The sequence below is a fragment of the Sarcophilus harrisii genome, chromosome 3, assembly GCF_902635505.1.
Source record: "Sarcophilus harrisii chromosome 3, mSarHar1.11, whole genome shotgun sequence".
Classification (NCBI taxonomy): domain Eukaryota; kingdom Metazoa; phylum Chordata; class Mammalia; order Dasyuromorphia; family Dasyuridae; genus Sarcophilus; species Sarcophilus harrisii.
In genome coordinates, this window is record NC_045428.1 from 409,151,147 (window position 1) to 409,176,221 (window position 25,075).

Here is a 25,075-nt window from a genome sequence, read left to right on the forward strand (position 1 = left end):
AGTAACTATAGTTGGTGAAAAGAAGAAGATTAAAGACAGTATTAGAGAACATCCAAATTTAGAAATAGGAGGAGGAAAAGGAATCTTTAAAAGCAAATAAGCAAATAAAAACAGACGGCAACCATTTTTAGTCATAGTTTTTGCTATATGTCTTGAAAAGTGGGGTGTATATATAATAGTTTTCAAGGCGGGGGGAAGGTGTGTGTAATCTTCAGAGTATATCTGGACCTGCTTAATATACAGATATTTTATATGTCTACTCAAGAAAATTCTATACCATTTTAGAGAGAATTTTTTCACAGCTTATGTAGAATATCAGTTAAATAGTAGGATTCAATAATTCTCTTATCATCAAACTTGCCCACTTTTCATTCCCATTTATAAAATGTCATATACTTGGTGATTTTCTTATGCTACTCTATACTTTTTCAAGATGACATTGAATAAGTTCAGTGTAGCTGTAGAATAGAGTGTAAATGATTAATGTATTTGGAGAAATTAACTGATTTAATAATAATAAAAATAAAATTGTTAACAGAAACTATGAAATGTATGAATAATCAGCATATCAAAGGAGTAACTAGTTGGTGAAAAAAGAGGATTAAAAGAAGGGGACATCCAAATTTAGAAATAGGAGATATTATATAATAATAAATGATATTAGTAATGCCATTAAATAAATTTTAAAGTGATTTTAGTGTGGATCATTAGTACTTTGAAACAACAATTAAGATATTAATTACTGTATGTAATTATCTGAAGTTGAGGAGGAAAAGTTCTTATAGTTGGCATTCTTAATCAAGTTATCAGTAAGATTTAAGAAAGTTTAAAACTGTAAAAAATCTTGAAAAAAAGAAATTACAAGATGTGGTAATAGCTAGGAAATGAAGGAGAAAGAAGGTTCAAATATAACTTCAAGACTTATAGTTGGGAAACTAAAGGATTGTAGATACCATTGATGGAAATGACATATTTTGAAAAAGAGCTTTTTTGTGGTAAGGATAATAAGCTCAAGGAAGGCCAGTGTCTACATTCACAAAAGTAAAAAAGCATGGTATTCTTAGATTGCTGAGATGTATTGTTTACCCTATGAAATGCACATATGACCTAAAATACTCAGAAATTGCTCATTTATGAGTCAGTTCTATTCAGAGAGAAAGAGCTTACTTTTTTTTCAAAATTCATATTTATTGTGTGTATGTAAAGAAAAAACATTCTATTCTTTTTTTTTTTAAAGATTTTTAGACAGTCAAAGAATGCCTGGATCTGATTTAAAAAGTAAATCATTCTTTTTTTTGACTTGTGTGTTAAGTAAACAATCCATATACTAACACTGAGAAATCTAATAAAACTTTGGAACATATTTCTGCTTTGGATTAGGCAGTAAATAATGGCAAGTTAAGAAGGCATTTGAAAAGTTTAATATTCACTTATTCTTTTTCTTATTAATAATAAAAATGAACTGATTAATAATGCACCTAGGCAAAGATGAGTCATGAAGCCTTGGAGGAAAAATACAAACCTTTGTTATAATTTGTTGAATTTAAATTGGTTGGTATACAAATAAGCAAAGTTTTGTAAGAATGTAATGGAAAAAAATCTCAAAACTTAAAAGTAAAAATAATGAATTTTAGTTTTCTTCTTTAGGCTAGTATAAGTCTTATGGCTAGGCATTTTATGAAAATTTTGCTAGTTATATATTTATTGATCAAAGTATAAAAGTTCCGATCCGAATTTTCTCATTAGTTCTTTAAATTTATTATTTTATTTATTTCCCTGACTGTAAAAGGGGGTTAAAAGAGGGTGAAATGTTTCTTTTCTTTAAAATCATATTTAAAATAGAGTTTCCAGAGGAAAATCTAGCAATATCCTACCATGAACTTCACTACTTACCATTCTTACTTCTCACAGGGGTAAAATCAAGCTGGAGCAATCAAGATTGCAGCTCTGGTGCTTATTAACCAGACAGAGGCACGTGCCACCACATTCACCCAGGTTACCTAAGCAAGTTCTACATATATAATAACTTTTAAAATGGATATTGATTGGCCTGCATGCTTCTCAGCTATGTCCCTCCCCTTTCCATCGCAAAACAGTAGATACATGCACAGCTGCTCTCTGCTGAATCATGTAACTCACATCACAGCATGGTCAGGCAAGATGGGCAGTCCCAACATAATACACGATTTTGCTACTGAGGTGGTAAAGCTACATTCTATGTCATCCTTAAGATTAATGATTGCATGCTCAGGAGGCTCTCTAGTATACATTTAAGCTAGACAGGAGTGCTAAGTATAATACAGGTAAGGAGATAAATGAAGCATGTACTTCCTATTTATTTGCTTTTATTTTACAAAAATGAAACCACTATTCTTTTTTGATTCAGCCCTTATAAGTGGAATACGTTTAAAAACAGAACCAGTAACAAACTAGCAAGAGTTATTAAGCAGAAATATTTGGTATGCCTTAGTCATGTAAATTACAGTCCCCTCCTACTATATATTACAAATATTAACAAGTTAGTTTTCATTTATCTTGGGAAAGACTTTATAATATGAGAGGTAGTCTGAGATTTTTGAGATTTTCGAGATTTGAAGGGCCATAGTCTGTATTCATTTGGGCACCACATATCTTGGGCTTTCATGAAATTTTATGTAGAAAATGGCATGTTACATGGTTATATTAGAAAAGTGATTAAATATCATGTTTTGAATATACAGGAAATGGTGATCATCCTAGAATAATTAAGAGTTTGGGAGAGTATCATCAGCCTTTGTGTAATTGGCGCTTTACACTCACCTTTTCTTTTAGACCCTCCATGATTCACATTAATTTCACTACATTTTCTTCCTGAATTCTGTATTTTAGAATTGAGGAGGCAAAATGAAACTTGGGGACTTTATGGTCTTTTTGTTATTTTTAATTATTTGATAAATAAAGTCAACTCCCAAGTCGGTTATATATTTGTGGATTTTTTTCAGATGCTTGGATTATTTTCTTGACTAATTTTCTTCTGCCCTGTTGCTCACCTTTCATTCGTTTAAATACTTTTTTTTTTAAATCTCTACTAGAGGAAGGCAGTGGGAGAGAAATTCTGAATGATATGTCACTGGAATGCTTTCCTGACTATTGCAAAATCCTTTCAGGGAAGGAAATATAAGTTAATTGTTAAAATAAAGATTGGGGTTGTTGTTGTGGAATTAATTTATTTCTCCTCTCCTTATAATCAGTAATAATTGAGTCTGCTATGAAGTGATACAAATCCAAAAATAATGGTGTAGTGTGGGACAAAGGACAAAATGCCTATTGTTTATTTAATGTTTTTTCACTAAGTGCTGACTTTTTTTGAGATGAATTTTAAAAAAAATCACACTACAGAAGATCTGATAATTTCTTTCAATAGCAGAAGTGATAATAATCTGACATTTGCAGAATGTAAATTACATGCTTATAACAAAAAGGCCTTGTCTTCTGAATTTCAGAATAAAAATTTTCTAGAGAAGCACTGAAATGCCTCCCTAAATCAGAATATTTATGCTTGTGTGGTGAAGAGTTTGGAAATGCCTATAGTCCTTTTTAAAGTGTAAGGAACAACAGAACAAAACTTCAGTTAGAAAGAATATCAGAGGTCATCTTGCTTAGCCTCTAACCAAAATACAAATATGAATTCTTTCTACATCATCCCTGAATATAATCATCTGGCATCAAACCAAAGAGAACTCTAGTGACAGGAAACCCACTGCTTTCAAAGGTCGTCTATTCTACTTGTAGACAAAGCTAATAATTAGGAAGTTGTTCCTTGGCTCAAGCTGAAATGTGCTTCTCTGTAACTTCCATTTTATTGATCTTAGTTTTTCCCCTTGGGAAACAAAACATAACCTATTCTTACATACAGCTCCAATGAGTCTCCTTTAGGCTTTCTTTTCTACATCAACAGTGTTTTCCTTCAATAGATATCCATATCACATGATTCTAGTTTAACTCTGGCTTATAAATATCTTTCCTAAAATGTACTTAGAACTTAATATCATGATCCAGGTAAGGTCTGGCCAATTAAAGTGGGAATAAAATCTTCTCAATTTGAGATGATGATGATGATGATGATGACATTATTTATATAGTGCTTACTATGTACCAAACCTATGATAAGCACTTTACAATTATTATCTCATTTGATCCCCAACAACCCTGTAAGTTAGGTACTATTACTTCCATTTTACAGATGAGAAAGCTGAGGTAAAAAGGTGTTAAGTGACATGCTCAGAGTCACACAGCTACAAAGGCTGTATCTGAACTCAGGTCAAATTAACTTCAGGCTTGGCATGCTATGCACTATGAAGCCCCTTAGCTGCCCTGGGCCTGTGTTAATGCAGCCTAAAATATTAGCTTTTTTTGGTTGCCATGTCATACTATTGATTCAGACTGAGCTGTTTACTCCCCCTTACAACACTAAAACCCTTTGTTCTTTTTCATGTGAATTGTCTAGTCATTTGTTTTGTCATTTATGAAAATCCCATTCAGTTCCAGTTTTCGCCTTCTCCTTATATGACACTGATTTCTACATCTCTAGAAATTCATATGAAGACAACTTATCAACGGGCAAAGATGACAGTTGGAATGACAAATGTTTATGGCCTAACTCTCTAGGGAATTGTCAAGTATCTTCAATTTATTGTGCCTAAAAAAAGGCTAGTGTGGATTAAAGTGTGTGTATCTGTGTACAAGATGAATATCATAAGCATATGTTTCGTCTCTTGGCTTTTTTTGTGCTCATATCTTCTGCTCTCCAAAACGCTGAGGGAGTGTGCTTTGCACAGTTTTCAGGTTTTAGCAATGGCAGCTAAAAAATCTTAAAAGCTTTATTTGCCTATCACCTCCATTGCTTCCTAACCTGAAAATAAGTTCAAAGAAGATCACTGGGGAAAGGCATATTTGAAAACTGTGATGGTGAGACTTGGCTTCAGTAGCTTTCTTCCTGTATTTAGGGTCAGAATGACCACAGGTGGTACAGAAAGCTATTTTGCTTGTCTCTGGTCTAACTGCCTGGGGCCAAAAGGGAAGCAGCTCTCCACCAACCACTGGCTGTACCGCATGTGACAGTATTTAAAGTCAAGATATGCATAAACAAATCCAAAAGATCAGACTAAGGCCCTACTGGAAGTGTATGTGTAAAAATTGTTGTTGTTTTTTCTTTCTTTCTTTCTTCCTTCCTTCCTTCCTTTCTTTCTTTCTTTCTTTCTTTCTTTCTTGGCAAGACAAAGCACATAAGGTTTAAGAGCAACGTCATTATTTAATCTAAAGACAATCTGTAAAGGCTGAATCTTTCTTTTTTTTTTTTTTTAATTTTGTCTCCTAAACCATAAGATAGTTCATGAAACTCAAACATTTAGTAGCTAATTGAAAATAAAGGAACTGTGGATACATTTCAATGGGGAAGCTCTGTATTATTAAATTTCATCATTTAATTAGTTAAAAAGCAATAGCTATTTCATCATAAAAGGAAATTCCTACATATGACAATATATTAGTAGAATTAATTTTGATTGTGGTCCATTTTAGTGACAATTATGTTACTGTATATCTTGAATGTTTATTCTTTCAGGTAGTACTTACATTTAACTTTCTAGATTATTCCACGTATTAGAATCTTGATGTTGAGAACATGGTTCTTTGTTCAGTATGCAGCTTCCACAGCATTGCATTGGGCTTCTGCTCGAGCTGAGCATGTTTTCCATGGCTGAATTAGGCCTTGAGAATGTTGCATCCTAAAATAAAATCAAAAATTAAAATAACATGCTTTCTAATATATACATGTAGAGTATAAGTTATTATCTCTTTATAGGACCAGACTAAATTTACAAGAGATAAAAAACTAAATTCGTCCACAAGAGTTTTAAAAAAGAGTTAAGGAAACAAGTTTGACTTTGTACTTTATTATGTTATTTTCAGTTTTCCTATTACAACATGACTATTACCCGTTTCTCTTTTCCAAGTACTTCAGAAATTATATTTATTTCAGTTACTTGGTAAAGTCATTTCATCAGAGGAATCTGTGTTTTCAGTGCATGGCCTTATTTCAGTTTCATCATTCAGGAATGAGTTATCATGTTGATCAATCTTTGTACTGTATTTTGCTTTTAAATTAGATAAGCAATTATTTTGATAAAAATGTTACAACATGTGCCATAAAGAGGGCCTATCCTCTGTGAGAGTGAGAATTTGATTATGGTTAAATGAATATGTTTCTACCAAATTTAACTTATTTTAAAGATCTTTTAGACTTTAATTTCTGCTTTTACTTTGAAAAATAGCAGTAAGGATCCACAGTGACTGGAAGATATTTGTGGAATACTTTAGTAGAGTTTAAAAAACTGATTTATCTTCATAATAAAAACACAATTTTATAACATGAAAAATCATATAAATCAATGCTTTGGTGTATTATTATTATATTAGGAGTAATTATTCTACCCCACCTATATGCCTGAAGGCATGGTTATAGAATATAGGGACTAAAAAATTTAATATTACAATGATATTTCTGGATAATATTAAAATATAAATCCATCTAAGTTTCTAATATATATGTTAAAGGCTGATGATTATAACATATAAATGATCTCTGTTACAAATTCATGGAAAAGAAATAGATAGAAATAACCCAGAAAAATAAAGAAAAGTAAGTCCCAACATGTAGCCTTAGTTTGGTGCTCCAGAGTCATAAATACTTTTATCCTCTAATTCAATAGCAACACCTCTTTGCCCGTTCCATTCCTTAAGCTGCTTTACAGAGCTTAAAAAAATGCATAAGTTGTATATCTCATAGGCTACAGGATAATAACAAGTCCTTACTTATAAATGGATTTATACTCATTTGGAGCAGAGAGTTATTGGAGTGGGGTAAAAATGGAGAAGTTTTTTTCCTCTTTCATTCATTAAAAGAAAAAAAGGTATGCCACTTTGGAAACAGTAAGACAGAATTGAACAAAATAAATACCATCCCTTTATAAATTTTTAATTAATCCCTTTTCAAATTCAGAAAATCTAATGCTTGTACTTCATGCTAATTTATCCATGAGTTATATGACAGGCAACTGTAGAATAAAAAGTAGATCACCATGCAACTTCATTGCAGTAAGTGATAATATGGGGAGAATAAAAGATAAATTTCAGAAGTTGTACAGCTCTTATTTAATAGACAAGCTGAGAGAAATTAAGTGATTTGACCAAAATCACACAAGTAATAGCAATCCAGGTTTACAATTTGGTCCCATGGCTCTATGCTTAAATCTTTTCCCATTATATCACAATGCTTTTCTAAAGGTCTTTAAATATATATGACCACATTAATATTTCCCCATTTTAAAATCTGAAATCTGTCAATATTTAATAACACTAAAAATTTTAATCTTAGCAAAACTTTCTAAGTACTACTATATATAAAACATCCATTAATTAATTTCTACTACACTGTATAATAAAACTGTATATTTACATGGAGTTTTATATTAAGAATTTGCTAATCACTTACAAAAGAGTTAAAGCCATTGTGCAATATTATATAGTCAATAAGCAATTAGTAGTCTATTCTGTTCTCCAAGATGTTTTAAACATTCTAGGAGATGCAAAAGAAGTAGGAAATATGGTCTTTACCTTTAAAAAGATTAATTACATTGGATAATTAAAAACTATGGAATGAGATAAAATAGCATGAATTTATTATAATAGCAACAAATGCAAAAAGGATCCTAGAAGGAAAGTAAGGGTAGGAAGGAATAGTTTCCATAAATTCCAAAAGTTTAACAGCCCTAATTCTCAAGTATCAAAACATGATTGGACAAGGCCTATGGGGAAAAACATCATTAATTATTCTCAAAAACATTTTCCCCAATTGCACTGTAACTGCTGCCATACTTTCTTTCTATCAAGCACTTTCCTTATCTCTTAAAAAGAGATTATAGGAAACTTCTGCTTCTCCCATCCAGGCTGGGCAAATATACATTGGTTAGTAGACCAGAACCAACACCATTGTTGAAATTCCTTTACTGTGTCATCTATTGAAGCTTGTTTCCATGCCCATCAACAGTAATGAATCTCATCTTCTCATTTCATGGTACTTTGATTAGTAAGCATTTCATAATAATGATCCAAGGTACCCAAGGTTTTTTAATTATGTTCTATCCTAGGTTAATAATTAGAATATATTTCTTTGGTTATGGCTGCTGTTACCTAGCCAGAAGTATTTTCTGAAAGAATAGTCTACATATCTGGTCTAAATTTGTGATTGTTTCTAGCAGAGGGAAATTCTCAGTGTGGTTATTCCCTCCATCAATAATAATAAGAATCTCATCTGTAACTTAAAGTCACAGAAGTGTTGGCTCAGACATTAAAAGGTTTTATAACTAACCTGCCAATGATCTCCCATTTAATAAGTGTAGGAAGCAGGTCTTCATGACTGAAAGCCAAGCTAAAGATTCCCCATGTTACCCTACCGCCAACCTGTTTGCTACATTTAATTTGTATATACTCTGAAGTATGAAAGTGTATCTTTATTATAATTTCAATAAGCTATGCATATGGCAAACATTGTTCCCATTACTTAGGCTACATCTGGGAATTAATTCTGGAACTTTTGTAAACTATATTAATCCTTTTAGGCCTTTTTAATCCTACTATGGGAGAATTTAGGATGATTAATACTTCTAGAATATATCTTCATTGATTAAAAACTTTACATTCCCAAATATCCGTTCTGCTTCATGTGTTTGCATCAATTTATATATGTTACCCTTAGTAATATGTTCAAGAGGGTGATCTCAAAGCACCTAACAAACTCTGGTAACATTAAATGTCTGTTTATTTGTTTTTCTAGTCACATAGCACATTGCAGTAATTTAAATCTGATTACATGATGAACTCAGAATGTTATCCTGATTAGATTCGGCATAATTTTTTGAAACTTCCTCATGTGATGAAATGTCAATTTCATTCAAAATTCTTTGGTAATTATTCAGCTCTTCAAAATAAAATTCATGAGCTATCTTAAAATAAAAGGAAAAAAAATAAAAGGAAAAAAGCGAGCCTGTGAAAGAAATAGCTCAAAATTGAAATATAATGATGACTAATATGAACAGGCTATTTTCCTTTTTAAATTGTAGGGACATGAAAAGTGCTCAGTAGCAACTGGTCATATTCTATTTCACTAATTCTTTGCAATTTCAAAGGTAGAAATTGGCTTGATATGATACATATTTAATAAATGGAATCAGTAATGGTAGTAGCATGCCAAATTCTTGTAAAACTGCACTTGATTTGGTCTTTCTAACAACATTTTTATGTAAATTCACAATGGAGTCTAATACAAGTAAGGTTTTAGAAAATAATTGGTACTTCTTTTTCATATTGCCCAGTTTCAAAGAAATCATCTTTAATTTTTCATGTCATATATGGATCAGGTCAGTAGCCACATTATTAGGAATTTAGTTAATTTAAAGTTCATAGTACATATTTATTGGTTATCCTGATAAAGATTTGTAGACCAACATTATAATTTGTCTAAGAATATGACAAGAATTTTCCAGATACACTAAACAAAGAGAAAAACCTTTGCTTATGGGACTTTGTTTTCAGAAATTAAATGCATCCAGTTCATCTGAAGGCAGCACAGTTGATGTTGCCCCTCCCAGAGAAGGTGAACAAGCAGAAATCGAACCAGAAGAAGACCTTGAGCCAGAAGCCTGTTTTACTGAAGGTGAGGCATTTTATTTAATATAGTCAATTATACATTTTTTTCAGAAACAGTACTAGAGAGAGTCACATTTACAGGAAATATTTAAAGGAGATGAAGAAGGCACTTTTATTGAAAGTGTTTTTTAATTAGAAGAATTCATATGTTCTTTTCCAAGAAATCTGTCTGGATATGCTACTTGAATAGTATGAAAGAGTACCCCAGAAGCCTAGTAGTGGTCATAAATGAAAGCATTTAGTTATTCAGAATTGATTCATTTATGAAGTATTTTCTATGCATAACAGTGGGCTAGGTTTTAAGGGGGGTGGGTTACAAAAATAATGACATCTTCTTTTTCTCCCTTCATGGATGTTTAAATATATGTGTATATGCATACACATACACATACATGTCAGCAGAGTGAAATCAGTACATGAACTAATAGGTGCAATATTAGGAACAGTGAATATAGAATAATTAAAATGTACAATAAAATAATCCAGTAGGAAACACTGAATTTAAAACTAGAAGGGTCCTTGTCTTCTTCCTTTCACTTTACAGATTTTTCTTAACTTTGTGAGAAGTAAAAAAGAGGTTAAGTGACTTGCCTAGATTCACACAGTCAATATGGGTCAATGATGAAGTTTGAACCCAGATCTTCTTGGCTTCAAGTTCAACTCTACATCTACTATTCCCTGCAAATAATTTATAACAAAATTTATAATGGACCAGAAGTCTAACCGACAGGAACAAAAATTATCATGTTAATAGTAATACTTTTCACAGTGCACTTAGTAGATATTTAAAATCTATTTATTAATTTGTTTAAACAAGTAATCAAATTAATAAATAGATTTTAAATACCTAGTATATACATACACATTCCTGTGTCGCTATCTATCTGTGTTAGATAGCAACACAGGAATGTATATGATAAATACTTGTAGAAAAAGAACAATGAATGAACAGGGAAGCTGACAGTCACAATTATACATCAGTGTAATCAAAGCCAAAAAATTCTGAAAAGGAAGATGCTTAGGGAAGTTAATGGGCTATACACTTTGTAAGAAGAACCAATAAAGAAAGATTTCTGTGCACAGATATAAGAAAAAAAGGGAATAAATAACTTGGAGGAGCATCTTTGACATGAACATTTAAGTTATCCAAGGTTTCAACCAGAAAGAACACCTTTATGCATCAGTCAGGATACATAAAGCACATATTAAGCACTTACTAATGTCCAGGCACTGTGATATGTGCAGAGGATACAAAGAAATGTAAAAGGCAGTCCTTTGTCCAAAGGAACTTATAGTCTAATATATCAAAGGCTTGGCACCTAAGACAAAGAGTTTACTTAATTGGCCATAGAGGTAACATGTTTATACATGGGCAAAGTTGGACCTTGTAACTACATGGTGTACTTCCACTGCTTCTGTGAACAGTAATATAGCATATATTAATATTATATACACATATTACAGAAAACGGCATGGTGCTCTAAAGATACCTGGCTGAAAATGCAGGTTCAAACTTCTCCTCTGACACATACTAGTTAGCTGATTATCGATAAGTCACTCTATGCAGTTCTCAAGGAATAAGTGGCACAGAAAAAGCCAACCTTCATTGGTAGAGAGATTGTCCTTACTGAATGTTTGCAATACAAGGAAATCATACATCTGGTCCAAAATATAGTTTATAGCCTTGGATTCTTCATACTATAGTTCTAAAATGGCAAACTAAGTATAAGATGTAATGATAATAGAGGCCAAAATATATTGAAAAGACAACAAACATCTATTAAGTACCTACTATGTGCCCAAAATGCCCTCTTATTTAAATGGGAGCAGTGGGAAAGTTCCACATTAAATATAAGCTTTCTATATTTTAAGGTTATCCCTGATTTTTCTTCTGTTGAGATATGTAGTCTAACATGGTTTGAAATCCTGCTAGTTAAATGGTAATCTGTCATTGTTAAGCTGTCGGCTTTTTATATAAATGCTTTTGGTAACAACAATCCCAAATAAGTATTCTGGTGACACTAGCAGGTTTCTCCAGTAACTCAAGTTAATACTATTCTAAGCATTCATTTCTGTGTATACACTGATATGCTCATATACAGATGTGTTATTAACTTCTTAAAAATAAAACCTAATAAGAACAAGAAATTGTTCTTTTCTAATTTGTCATTCTCAAATAATATGCTTTCAGGCTGTATCAAGAAGTTCCCATTTTGTCAAGTAAGTACAGAAGAAGGAAAAGGAAAAATCTGGTGGAATCTTAGGAAAACTTGCTACAGCATTGTTGAACACAACTGGTTCGAGACATTTATTGTCTTCATGATCTTACTCAGTAGTGGTGCTCTGGTAAGAGAAACATGTCACTGTGAATAAATAGATTTTGATTAAATTTATTTTTCTGCTAAAATGCTACCAATGTATGATGCATTTCAAAATCAAAGTAGAGGAAACAACCATACCCTAAAGAGATTGTCATTTAAGGGATGAATAATGGAGAATTTAGCACAGAACAAATCAAACAAATCAGATGGCCAGATGGAATTTCTCATATTGTGTTTATCTAACAGATGTTTAGACAGACTACTTTTTTTCATTTTTTTTATAAGAGATAGCCCAGGAGAAGGTTACATTCAATATAAACTATCATTCCAACTTCTCCAAATAATCATGCTTATAGTATCTTAAATTCTGTTCCGTTTTTTAATGCTTGATCAATTTATTCTTTGCAGACCCCCCTACCCCCCAAAAAAAAACTTTGCTGGTCATTCAGATAATCATAGACTGGTAGGGTTAGAATGATCTGAGAGACTGCCTATAATAGCTTCAATCTTAATAAGCAAATTTCCTATTCTAACTATTCTATTCCTATTCCTATTCTAAAATTTCCAATTCTCTTTACTTCAGTCATATTTTGTAAGGATAATATGAAATATAGTAAAAGCTGTATTAGAACTAAATAAACAAAAGGGAGAGCAATTGGTGGAGAGAATGAAATTCCTCTGCTTATTTTTTCTGGTTCTTTATTATGTCCTTCTGAATTATAAGACAAATATCCAATATCTATGAGGCTTCATTTTGGGGATAGCTGTATATCAAATAGTCTTACATAATACTTAGAGAATATAAATAATACAAAAAACTTATGATTTGCAGGCTTTTGAAGATATTTATATTGAACAACGAAAGACCATTAAGACAATGTTGGAATATGCTGACAAGGTCTTCACATATATCTTTATTCTGGAAATGCTTCTAAAGTGGGTGGCTTATGGTTTTCAAACATATTTCACTAATGCCTGGTGCTGGCTGGATTTCTTGATTGTGGATGTAAGTAGTATGAATTTTTAAAAAAATTCTGTTTATAGAAAAAGTAATGGTTGATAGTAAATCAATTTCTGCTGTACTATTCAAGTAAAAATGTGGTACCAGTGTCAAGGGCCATTTGAGTCAATACATTTATGCAATTATTTTAAAAAGTAAATTGCAACAATGAGAAAAGAAGTGCTGGGGACATGGGAAGAATTGCAGAGTGGACAAAACAGATAATTCTACAGTGAAACAACTACTGTTCATCTATTATGAGGGGACAACCATATAGTTTTGATGTCATAGGCTGAATAAGTAAAAATATTGAATACTACCAGATCCACATTTTTATTTCATAAATGGTTCAGTCAACCAACTAGTCACTAAGCAGTTATCAATCATCTTCTCCATGATTGTATTTAACATTAATTTTGAAGGAAATGATGCATTCTAAGAGATGGAGTTTGGGGAAAAAAAGGTAGAACATTCTAGGTATGGGGGACTGCAATGGCAAATGATCTATTTTTAAGGAAGAGCAAGGTCAGACTGTCTAGACCAAAGATTGCTGAAAGAGAATAATATATAATCAGGATAGAAATATAGGTTGGAGTCATATTCTGAAGGTCTTTAAATGCCAAAGAGAGGTGTCTAACTACTGAGGAAGATTTTAAAATTGTAAAATCAGAAATAATTGCAGCTCAGCAATGATAGAAATTTCGTTTAAAAATTTTATTAGTCTAACTAAAGCATAAAAACAATAGAATAAAACTTTTATCTCATTTATACAAATACATTCATTCACACACATGCCTTTAGAAAATGTATGCTATTTATTTCTGTTCTTATATCATTATACCTTGCTAAGAAAAGATACATTTTGTGAAAAGCCAGATACAGGGCTGTTTTTTACAGATGCCTCTGGTTACTCCACAGCGAGGTTATTGATATATTGCCAAGATATAAGTTTCAGGGCTAACAGAGTCTTCTGCTTTCTTTGAGGAAGACATACTGTCAATTACTAACATGGGCATTTAGTTCTGCAATCTTCCATGTTTCATTATGTAACATTTTAAAATGTCCTATTTAAACCTGACATATCTAACATTGTCTTCAAGGGTTAACTATTATTTACTCACGGTCATTTTATCTTTGACTTAACATACACCAACATAAATCAAAGTTTGTAATATCTATATTAGATGTGTGCTTTATTGTCAACATTTTACAGATGAATTAACTGAAATTAATGAAGTCAAATGACTTACCCATAAAAGCTGGTTCTAAAATAACCAGATCTAAATCTGCTCCTAAAATACCATGTTCATACAGTTGCAATATGTCAAAAGAAAGCATATCAGTGCTGGTAAAGATCCACTTCACAGAGAAGGAGCACAAATAAAATTATGGGGTGGATATGAGTACTCTCCATTGGGATAGGCTTTGAACCTGTAATTTCATTCATAGAGGGAACTTCAAAATGAGGAAGAATTGACCAGTACCTTTTCTGTACCTTACCATGTTAAAGAGTTTGCTAGAGGACTGAAAGTCCAAGATCACACATTCAAGATGCATCACATATGGGACTAACTAGGCCAGGTTTTCTTGGATCCAAAGCTAACATTTTATCTACTATAACTTACTGCCTCTTATTTGAAAATAGATTATGAATGGTAGGGCTGTTTAGAATTAGAAAACAAAACCTATAAAAGGAATAAAATTAAAGTTTACAAAATCACCTTGTTAATCAAATCCTAAAATAAACTAAGACTACTGGCAACCTCTTTAAGTTAGAAAAAAAAGTAAATTTAGAAAATTTAAAAGGAACTACTGTTCTTTTTTTTTTTATTTAATAGCCTTTTATTTACAGGATATATGCATGGGTAACTTTACAACATTAACAATTGCCAAACCTCTTGTTCCAATTTTTCACCTCTTACCCCCCCACCCCCTCCCCCAGATGGCAGGATGACCAATAGATGTTAAGTACATTAAAATATAAATTAGATACACAATAAGTATACATGACCAAAACGTAATTTTGCTGTACAAAAAGAATCAGACTCTGAAATATTGTACAATTAGCTTGTGAAGGAAATCAAAAATGCAGGTGGGCATAAATATAGGGATTGGGAATTCAATGTAATGGTTTTTAGTCATCTCCCAGAGTTCTTTCTCTGGGCATAGCTGGTTCAGTTCATTACTGCTCCATTGAAAATGATTTGGTTGATCTCGTTGCTGAGGATGGCCAGGTCCATCAGAACTGGTCATCATATAGTATTGTTGTTCAAGTATATAATGATCTCCTGGTCCTGCTCATTTCACTCAGCATCAGTTCGTGTAAGTCTCTCCAGGCCTTTCTGAAATCATCCTGTTGGTCATTTCTTACAGAACAGTAATATTCCATAATATTCATATACCACAATTTATTCAGCCATTCTCCAACTGATGGACATCCATTCAGTTTCCAGTTTCTAGCTACTACAAAAAGGGCTGCCACAAACATTAGTGCACATACAGGTCCCTTTCCCTTCTTTATAATCTCTTTGGGATATAATCCCAGTAGTAACACTGCTGGATCAAAGGGTATGCACAGTTTGATAACTTTTTGAGCATAAGGAACTACTGTTCTTATATAGTAGAAGAAAATTTATTTAATTAATTTCAAATAGTTTTATCAGCCACAAACAAAAAGAGTTCAAAGGAGATTTAAACAAATGAATGGCTTGACCCAGCAGTGCCATTATTGGGTTTGTATCCCAAAGAAATCAAAGGAGGGAAAAGGACCCCCCATGTGCAAAAATATTTGTAGAGGCTCTTTTTGTGGTAGCAAAGAATTTGAAAAGGAATGAATGCCCATCAATTGGGGAGTGGCTGAACAAGCTGGGGTACATGAAGGTAATGGAATATTATTCTTCTATTAAAAAATGATGAACAATTCTGATTATAGAAATGCCTGGAAAGATTTACATGAATTGATATTGAGAGAAACAAGCAGGACCTGAAATATATTGTATACAATAATGGCAAGAATGTGCAATGATCAACTATGAAAAGTTTAGTTCTTTTCAGTGCTTCAGTTATCCAAAGCAATTGTAATAGACTTTGGACAGAAAATGCCATCTTAAAATGCCATCAGAAAAAGATATAAGGAAACAATGTAAATCACACATGCTATGTTCACTTCTTTTTTCTGTTTTTTTCTCTCTCTCATGGTTTTTCCCTTTTGTTCTGATTTTTCTTTCCCAACATCATTCATAAAACAATGTATGTTAAAAATAAACTTACTACAATAAAAAAATAAACAAATGCATGGAAAAGACAGCAACAATGGGTTATTAAGGGAAACCAAGATATCTGAAGATTAAAACTAACACTTTGTAACTAAAATAATAGAAAATAGCTATATCATTTCAACATTCTATGTAGCCAGCTTCTAGACAGAAAATAAAACTTTATGGACTATACCTTTGATTCAGTATGACAGTCTTTTCTTCTTATTTTGAGCTCAGTAAATTCTAATCATAAAATAAGTTGGAAGACATCTCTGAAGCCATTTAAGTCAAACCCTTCATTTTACATATGAGAAAATGTTACAGATGTAATATTTCAGAAATGTAACAGATCGTTTCAGATGTAACAGATCAGAAAAAAATCAGATGAGAGGTGCCTCTATAATTTTAAAAATCGGACATGTTGCAGCTGATAATTCAGTAAATAGATATAATGATACTGAATCACACTGCTTTTTGTGGTCATGAATTTTTGTTGGTCTTATCCCATGATCAGATTTTCTAGTCTTCTATCAAGGAAATTTGATGTTTGCATTATGTGATGATCACGTATTTTAAAATCAGCCAGAGTCAGGAATTCAGGTTAAGGGAAAACTCTCGATCTTTAATTCTTTGCGGAGGTGAAGGGGGATGGCAATAGGAAGTGTGAGCAGCCACTACACAAACCCGGCCAGCAGCCTCTCTGCCTCTCTCCCCGGCTCTCTCTCTCTCCACCCACCAAAATCCTTCCTCTCTATGTCATTTCCTATACAACACATCAAAACTTGCACAAAGAGTGGGCAGGGCCATTCTTTCTCCAAGCATATATTAATAGAGTATCGTCCAATTGCTATTTAGCCTTAGGTGCTTGGGACCTCAGTGCATCAACTCAAGCTTCAGCCCATTACAACATTAAGGAAAGATTAGTATGCATTGTACCCGGATCTGACTATACCTACAATATGAATGATGTTCTGTTCAGAATGGCACTTTATAGAAAGAACACCAAAATATTTGAAAATGGAATGCATATGACCTGACGAAGGATCTTGAGGTTCTAGAGGAGCTCCTGAGAAGTCAAGGGAATCTATTAACATCATAGCCTACTTTTGAGAGTAGTTCCTCTAAATTTAATCTATCAATGAATGGCATCTTTCATCTCTCACCTGAATAATGACAATAGGAAGAAGTCAGTCAAAGAAGAAAAATCAAACCAAAAAAGGAGAGGAGAGTGAAGAGAGCCTTTTGAACACTTTTCCATTTCAGGATCCCCAACTTCAATTGATCAAAGAAGCTCCTGTTAAACCTCCCCTCCCCCAATTAACAGATTAGACTCAGTTACAGACTATCTGTGCCTTTTCCAAATTTCTCCAAGACATTTCCATTAAACACCATGATGTCTAAATACCTCTTCCCCAGGGAAACTGTTATCAATATATTATCATATATTATGCACTTTGCACATGCCTATTAGGAGTGTGTTTAGTAGCATTTTCCTATTAAAAAACATCTAAAGAAGAGTCATGATAGTGAGGGTTTCCCAAGATGTTCCTATGTAGACATTGTTTAAAGAAATTAGGGTTGTTGATCCCAGAGAAAAGAAGATTGAGAGAGAACATGATAGTTGTATTCAAGTATTTGAATATCACTCATAGAAGAGAAATTAAACTTGGACTACTTGACCACAGAAGGTAGAACTGGAATCGGGAAGGCAGGAGGGGGGATTGGCCAAGAGTTTTGTTTTTTTTTTTCTTTTAGTGAATATTTTATAGAACATAAATATGCTTGATAATAAGATCAATAAATGTTTTCTAATTTTGAAAAAATGATACCAATCAATAATACAATTATCTGTCTTCAATTGCAAGCAGCCTAGCAAACTCTTACACAAGCCCCAGCCTAGCTTCAATCCAATTCAGCTACTTGTTGGCTCTCTACCCTCATGCTTCCTAGAGCAGCACAGTCCTGGGTATACCTTTCCTAGAGCCTGGAGGAAGTGTTGGGAGTTAGGTGGGGGTGAGGTCGGGGAGGGAATAGAAGGGCAGGAAGATTTGACTGGCCCAAAGCTGGTTCCCAGGTCAATACTGAGGTAGCTCTGCAGAGACCTAAGGAGAGTCCTAGGGGCCCAGCCAGCTCTGGCCCACCAGCAATCAATAAGCATGGAAGATAAATCATTGTGGACTTCAAGGAGTAGAAACAACTGATAGAAACATTAATTCTTGCAACTTTCAAAACTGTTTCATTTCACAGTGTTATTATTGTATGAATTGTTTTCTAGGTTCTTTTCATTTCATTCCTTAATCTTCATAATTTGTATTTTCATTTTATTATATTGATATTATAGTATAGATTGTCCTTCTGGTTCTACTAATTTCACTCTGTATTAATTCTTTCCATATGAATTTTATTACTTTTCTGGTTTTATAAGATAATATTTTGATGATTTGAAAGGCATTGCATTGAATAAATAAATTAGCCAGTAATGTAATTTTTATTACCCTAATTCATCCTACCCATTAGTAATAAATAGTTTTGAGCATCCAGCTGGTACAAAATTCTAAATCAAATATAAAAGGATAAGCTGAAATTTATTATCTTTTGGATTATGAGCCTCTATATGTTAATTTACCATAACCTATTTAGGAGTAATACATATAATCAAAAATTCTAGGAAATGATACAATACCAGTGATATGTGGAATTTTAATTATTTCTTAATAATGCTAACATTTGTGTCTGACTGATAGTATTTTACACTGAAACAAGCTAGTGATTTCTAATAAATAACCTAAAAAATAACAAAACAAGATGAACATACCAAATGTTTAAAAGATATGCTTTGAATTGCTCCTTCCTTGATTATTTAAGGAAGCAACTAGGTGGTACAGTGAATAAAACACTAGTCTTGGAGTCAGGAAGACCTGAGTTCAAATCCTACTTTAAATACTTAAGTCACAGCTTTGTGATCCAGGGCAATTCACTAATCTATATTGCTTCAATTTTCTTGTCTCTAAACATGGGGAAAATAACAGCACCTACCTCCTTGGATGTTTAAGATATAATGAGATAATATTTGAAAAATACTCCATAGATTAAAGTACTTTATAATTACTAGTTGTTACTGTTTATTATTTTTTCTAGTCCTATAAAATCTTTTGATTGTTTGGCATTACTTTAAAAGAATTAATTTGGTAATATTGTCATTTTTATTTCATCTTTTTCTATATATTTCTTCCTCTCAATCAAGTCTAAGGGTGGTTGGAATTTGAGTAAAATGAGTTATATATTTGCACCAGTGCCATACTTACAGTAAACCCTAAGGAACTCAGGTCCCAAGAGAGAAAATTATATAAGCTGCCTCTGGCATTACAATTATATGTCTGTGATGTTAGAATAGAGGTAGTGAAATTTTAAGGGAAAAAAACATTAAATTTGATTGACAATTGATTTCAATTTTTTAAATAGTCATTGCCAACAATATGAATTGTTCCAAAATTTCTAAGTAAAAGTTATCTTTATACAAGAAAGTCACCTCATATTTCCACAGCAAGATCTGGAAATCACTTCAGGAAAGTATTTCTGCAGGGGATATCAGAAATGGAACTTCCACTGTAGATTACCCCCAGTCTGCCCTTGCACCTTGGAAATAACTACCCAAAGTTTAAAGCACTCCATAGATCTGTATTCCTAAAACTATAGCTGAACAAGTTTCAATATTATGCTTACTTTTAATAATCAGTCACTGATAATAAATATTGAATAAAACAAAGGCATAGACAAATCCTTAAAGGCATTTTATTAAGGGTATATTTATGGCTTAGTGTGTACTTAGAAAATATATTCATTCTTTTTGGCATTCATCAGATATATCCCTGTGTCCAGAAATCCAAATAAATTTTTTCTAACATCTTTTTAAATTAGCAATTCATTTCCCTTATCTTCATTTTTTAAAAATATCCTTTTTTTCAAACAGTAGCAGTGATTTAAAAAAAAATAACACTTGTTTCTGTTCCTAAAGATTCTTTTCAAGTACCTTTGGCAGTATCTATTAATCACCCAAAATAGAGAGTGTTCTTTAGGTTTGAAAAAATCTCAGAAGCCTTTCTATCACTTCAACATATGATGTTAGAAAAGATGATACAAGTGATCACCATTCACTAACCTCCAGCACCTGTGGAATCAAATACAAAATCCTCTGGTTTTTAAAGCTCTTCATATCGTATACATTATTTTCTTCCATGTTCTCTATCATCCAGTGACACTGGTGTCTTTTTGTTCTTGGAACACAGCACTCCAAATCCTTACTCATGTTTTCTGATTGGTTGTGCACTATGCCTTGAATGTTATCCCTTATCTCTGCCATCTGGTCTTCCTTAAGTCTCAGCTGAAATCCCATCTTCTGCAAGAAGCCTTACCTGCTCTTTCAATGTTAGTGCCTTCCCACTGAGATTATCTCCAATTTATTTGTTTACATTGTTTGTAGACAGTAGATTGTGAGCTCCTTGAGTGTAGAGACTATTGTTGCCTTTCTTATATATCCAATGTGAAGCACTTAGTAGGTGCTTAATAAATGTTTTCCCTTGAAAAATATACAAATTATAATTGCTATGGAGCAATTCTGCTAACTGGTAGAAAGCTGAAAATTGTAGGATAAAAATTCCATTGACATGTTAGCAACAGACTATAAATTCACTGAAAGTGCTATAGTTTTTCATTTTTAAATGAAATTCATTTCATTTCATTTTGCAAAGAATAATTATAGTTAAATTTCTAATATATTTCAGTCTATGGGGAATTTATCTATATAAATCATGTGCAGTAAATTGATTATCACTATTTATTGAAAATTGTAGCTATATATATATATATATTATATATAGTAATCATTTATAGCTCTAATTCAGAGATCTCAGGAGAAATTATAATAGACAAGTATGTGTAAATGTATAATGCCATGATGTTTCTTTTTTCCTTTTTTGTCATTCTGTTTAAAATAATAGTATAATATGAAAAAGGACAGATGAAGTAGGGTAACACACATTATTAAATGCCTACTATGGGGCAGAAACCTGTACTGGGTGCCAGGGACAAAAAGGCAAAAATGAAATAGTTTCTGCCCTCAAGGACTTCACATTCTACCCAGGAAAACAACATATACATATGTAATGGCACACAGGAAACAAAGACAAAAGATGCAAGATGACACATGCATTGTAACATATCAAGCATGGTATGTGTTATATGTGTTATATAATATATTGTGTATATCTATTATAGTCAGGAAACACAGAAAGACACCAGACACAAAATAGTATTGGAAAGAAAGTCTCTAGGAGCTGACAAAAGACTATAAAATAGGAGTATGGAGCAAGAGCATTTCAGGAATGACAGTCAGTGTAAAATCATGAAGATGTGAGGTAAAGTGCCCTGTTGAGAAATAACTGTGAGACAAATAGGACTGGAACACAATGTAGGTAGGAATTATGTGTAAGAAGGCCAAGGAGGTAAGAAATACCTAGGTTATGCAGAGCATTAAATACCAATCAAGCAACTGTGATAGACTTAGCTCTTCTCAGCAATGTAATGATCCCAGATAATTCCCAGGGACTTGTAATGGAAAATGCTGACCATATCAAGAGAAAGAACTATGGAGTCTGAATGCAGATTGAAGCATACTATTTCCCCTTTTTAAAAATCTTTCTTGTGGTTTTCCTCTTTTGTCCTAAGTTCTTTCACAATATGACTAATGTGGGAATATTTAACATGATTGTACATGTATAATCTATATCAGACTGCTTGCTCTTTCGAAAAGGGGAAGGATAAGGGAGGGTGGGAGAAAAAATTTGGAATTGATAATCTTAAAAAATGAATATTGAAAACTATCTTTGCATATAATTGGAATTGATTGAAGGGAAAAAAACGAAATGCCTAGGTTATGTAGAGCTTTAAATATTGATCAGGGAACTATGACAAACTTAGCTCTTCTCAGCAATGCAGTGATCCAAGACAGTTCCAAGGGACTTGTGATGGAAAATGCTGACTACATCAAAAGAAAGAACTATAGAGTCTGAATCCAGATCGAAGCATACTATTTTCCCTTTTTTGTTGTTTTTATCTTTCTTGTGGTTCTTTACTTTTCTTGAGTCTTTTTTCACCCTATGACTAATGCGGAAATATGTTTAACATGATTTGACATGTATAATCTATATCAGATTGTTTGCTGCCTTTGGAAAGGGAGAGGGAAAGAAGGGAGAAAAATCTGGAGCTCAAAATCTTACAAAGATTTTGTTGAATCTTACAAAGAATGTTGAAAACTATATTGGAAAAATACTATTAAGTCTAAAAAATTTATCAAGAAAATTTATATTTTTATCTTAGAGGCAACATAGAACTACTGGAGCTTTTTGAGCAGGAGAAAATGACATGGTCAGATCTGAGCTTTAGGAAAATCACTTTGGCTGCTGGAGTTCCAAGAAGAGGCTTGAAGCAGGGAAACCAATTAGGAACTTTTAAAATAATCCTTCTGAGACAAGATAAGGGCCTCAATTATGCCAGTGCTTATTTTATTTGAGAGAAAGAAATATATGCTAGAGGTGTCATAGAGATAGAAAACAAGATCAGAAAACTGATTGAATATGTCAGATGTGTGAAAATAATAGTTGAAGATGACATCAAGGTTGTGAACTTGGATGTCTTAAAGGATAATTGTGTCCTTGGAAATAATAGGGAAGTTCAGAAGAGGTGTGAGATTAGAGGTAAATATGAGTTCTTTTCAGGACATATTTGGTTTCAAATGACCATGGTATATATCAAAATGTCCAAAAAGCAATTGGTAATATGGGTTTGGGGTTCAGGAAAACATCTAGGGCGGAGTTTCTGCCTTATGTAAAAATACCTTTTTTTTACAAGTAATAACAAAATAAAGGCATTGTAATTAAATAAATTATAAAATTTCTTGTACAGTAATTTGAATGGAAAAAGTAATCTTTTCACATTGCCTTCTATTTCACAGTCTGTTCCTAATTACCAACCTATAAATGATGGTAGTCATTTAATTTATAGATTTCTATACATAATAATTTTCAATTAAATAATGAGGCCTGATTTAAGCCTTTATATTTTTTGTGCATCTTTATAAGATATTGATCAGCTAAGCATCTGAGCAATGGAGAAATAAGAGTATGCTTTACACCTTATAAATTTCTTGATTCCCAGAGTCCCTGAACTCTGTGGCATCCAAATACCTAACTGGAAAACAGTTACTATGAACTTTCTCCTGTTGCAACATTTGCCAACTCTCACCCCACTAACAGTGGTAGCAATTATGGTGGGAATGTGCCCCTGAAATGGTTCTGAGGTTTATAATCATATTTTTATAACAAAGTCATAAACTCCATGAGAAAAGGGACTATGTGTTATTTAACCTTTGAATTTTTGCTGGTGAAAGGTGGCATGACAGAGCAGCTAAAGACTCAAGCTTTCCTTCAGGAAGACCTGGCTTCAGTCCCTACCTCTAACACATACAGATTTCACAAACCTGCACTTACTTCTCAGTATCCCAGTTGACTCTCTCTTGCAGCCTGTAAGTTGCAGGGTCAGTGCTGAACCTCATGGAGAATTCCTGATATCAAAGATATCCCAGGTGTAATCAGAAGGAGGGGGAAATCTCTCTTTGTACCCAATAGTGTTTTGCACATAATTCAATATGCTAAGGACCTGGGATTTTGTTGGTATGTGAAATATCTCCACTAAGGCATGTTGCAAAAAAAAATAATTTATAGTCTTAGTTGTGCAAACTCAAAGAGATTAAGTGACTTTCCTAGTCACACAACTAGTAAACACTGGAAGCAGCATTTGAAACTAGGTCTTCTTCAATCTAAAGACATGCAACACTCCAGCTAGCACCATTATCCTGTCTGTAACTAGTGCACAATACACATTTATGAGATTTGAATATGATATGTTTTTCAAGATTACTATTCCCCTCCCTCTCTTTGGGAAATCTTGCTTCTTTATTTTTCATGCTTGAATGCTTTCTTATCACTATATGTATTTTTTCCAACTACCAATGCTTGAACACAGATCTGTCCTGGGTTAACCATAGAAAACCTTTAGGCTTGAATATTTAAAGTTCCTCAGGCTAAAATCCTATGGGGACTTGCCTGTTCTTGGAGAGTTTCTGGAATTGTTTCTGGTTTTAGGTTATAATTCTCAGGCTATAAATTTATTTTGGATTTACAGTACTCAGTTTAAAATGGTTGGGGAAAATTCACCATAAAATTTACAAAGGTAATTAATTCAAGATATCTTAACAAGAACTTTTGAGTGATATAAGATCTGCTTTAACTCAATCACTGAGACCTTTGTGATTGCTATTTACCTCACATTAACTTTTATAAATTCTAGGCTGATTTTGGCTAAATTCGATAGATTACCATAAGGTATTTCAGGTATTTGTGATTTGTAATTCGGTAAACCATCTTGAAATTACTGAAGGAAAAATATTTTTAAAAGGGGATATAGTTATCAGATTTTACCATATTAAAAATGAAAGAGAATGCGAATAGTGGAATACATTGTCCTGAAAAAGTAAAATTGCAGGTCACCATTAAGACAATAGAGAAATACATGGTAGGTGTAAGTAGGCTTCAGTGTAGTGTTTTCTGCTAATAGCAGAAATAAATTTCATGAAAGAAATGGCACAATTGACAACATTAAAGAGATGTGTGATCAGAAAAATGAAATTCCATATTAAG

The 25,075-nt window shown here is 32.7% G+C and overlaps 1 protein-coding gene across 2 annotated transcripts in view; it reads left to right on the top strand.

Moving 5' to 3' along the window:
• Positions 1–25,075, top strand: part of SCN3A (sodium voltage-gated channel alpha subunit 3) — a 134,209-nt gene that overhangs the window by 92,081 nt on the left and 17,053 nt on the right. For both annotated transcript variants that reach the window (XM_031960554.1, XM_031960555.1), the window contains 3 exons: positions 9,631–9,751; positions 11,936–12,090; positions 12,898–13,071. In XM_031960554.1, the coding sequence (XP_031816414.1) occupies positions 9,631–9,751; positions 11,936–12,090; positions 12,898–13,071 (450 nt within the window). The remainder of the gene's footprint in view (positions 1–9,630; positions 9,752–11,935; positions 12,091–12,897; positions 13,072–25,075) is intronic.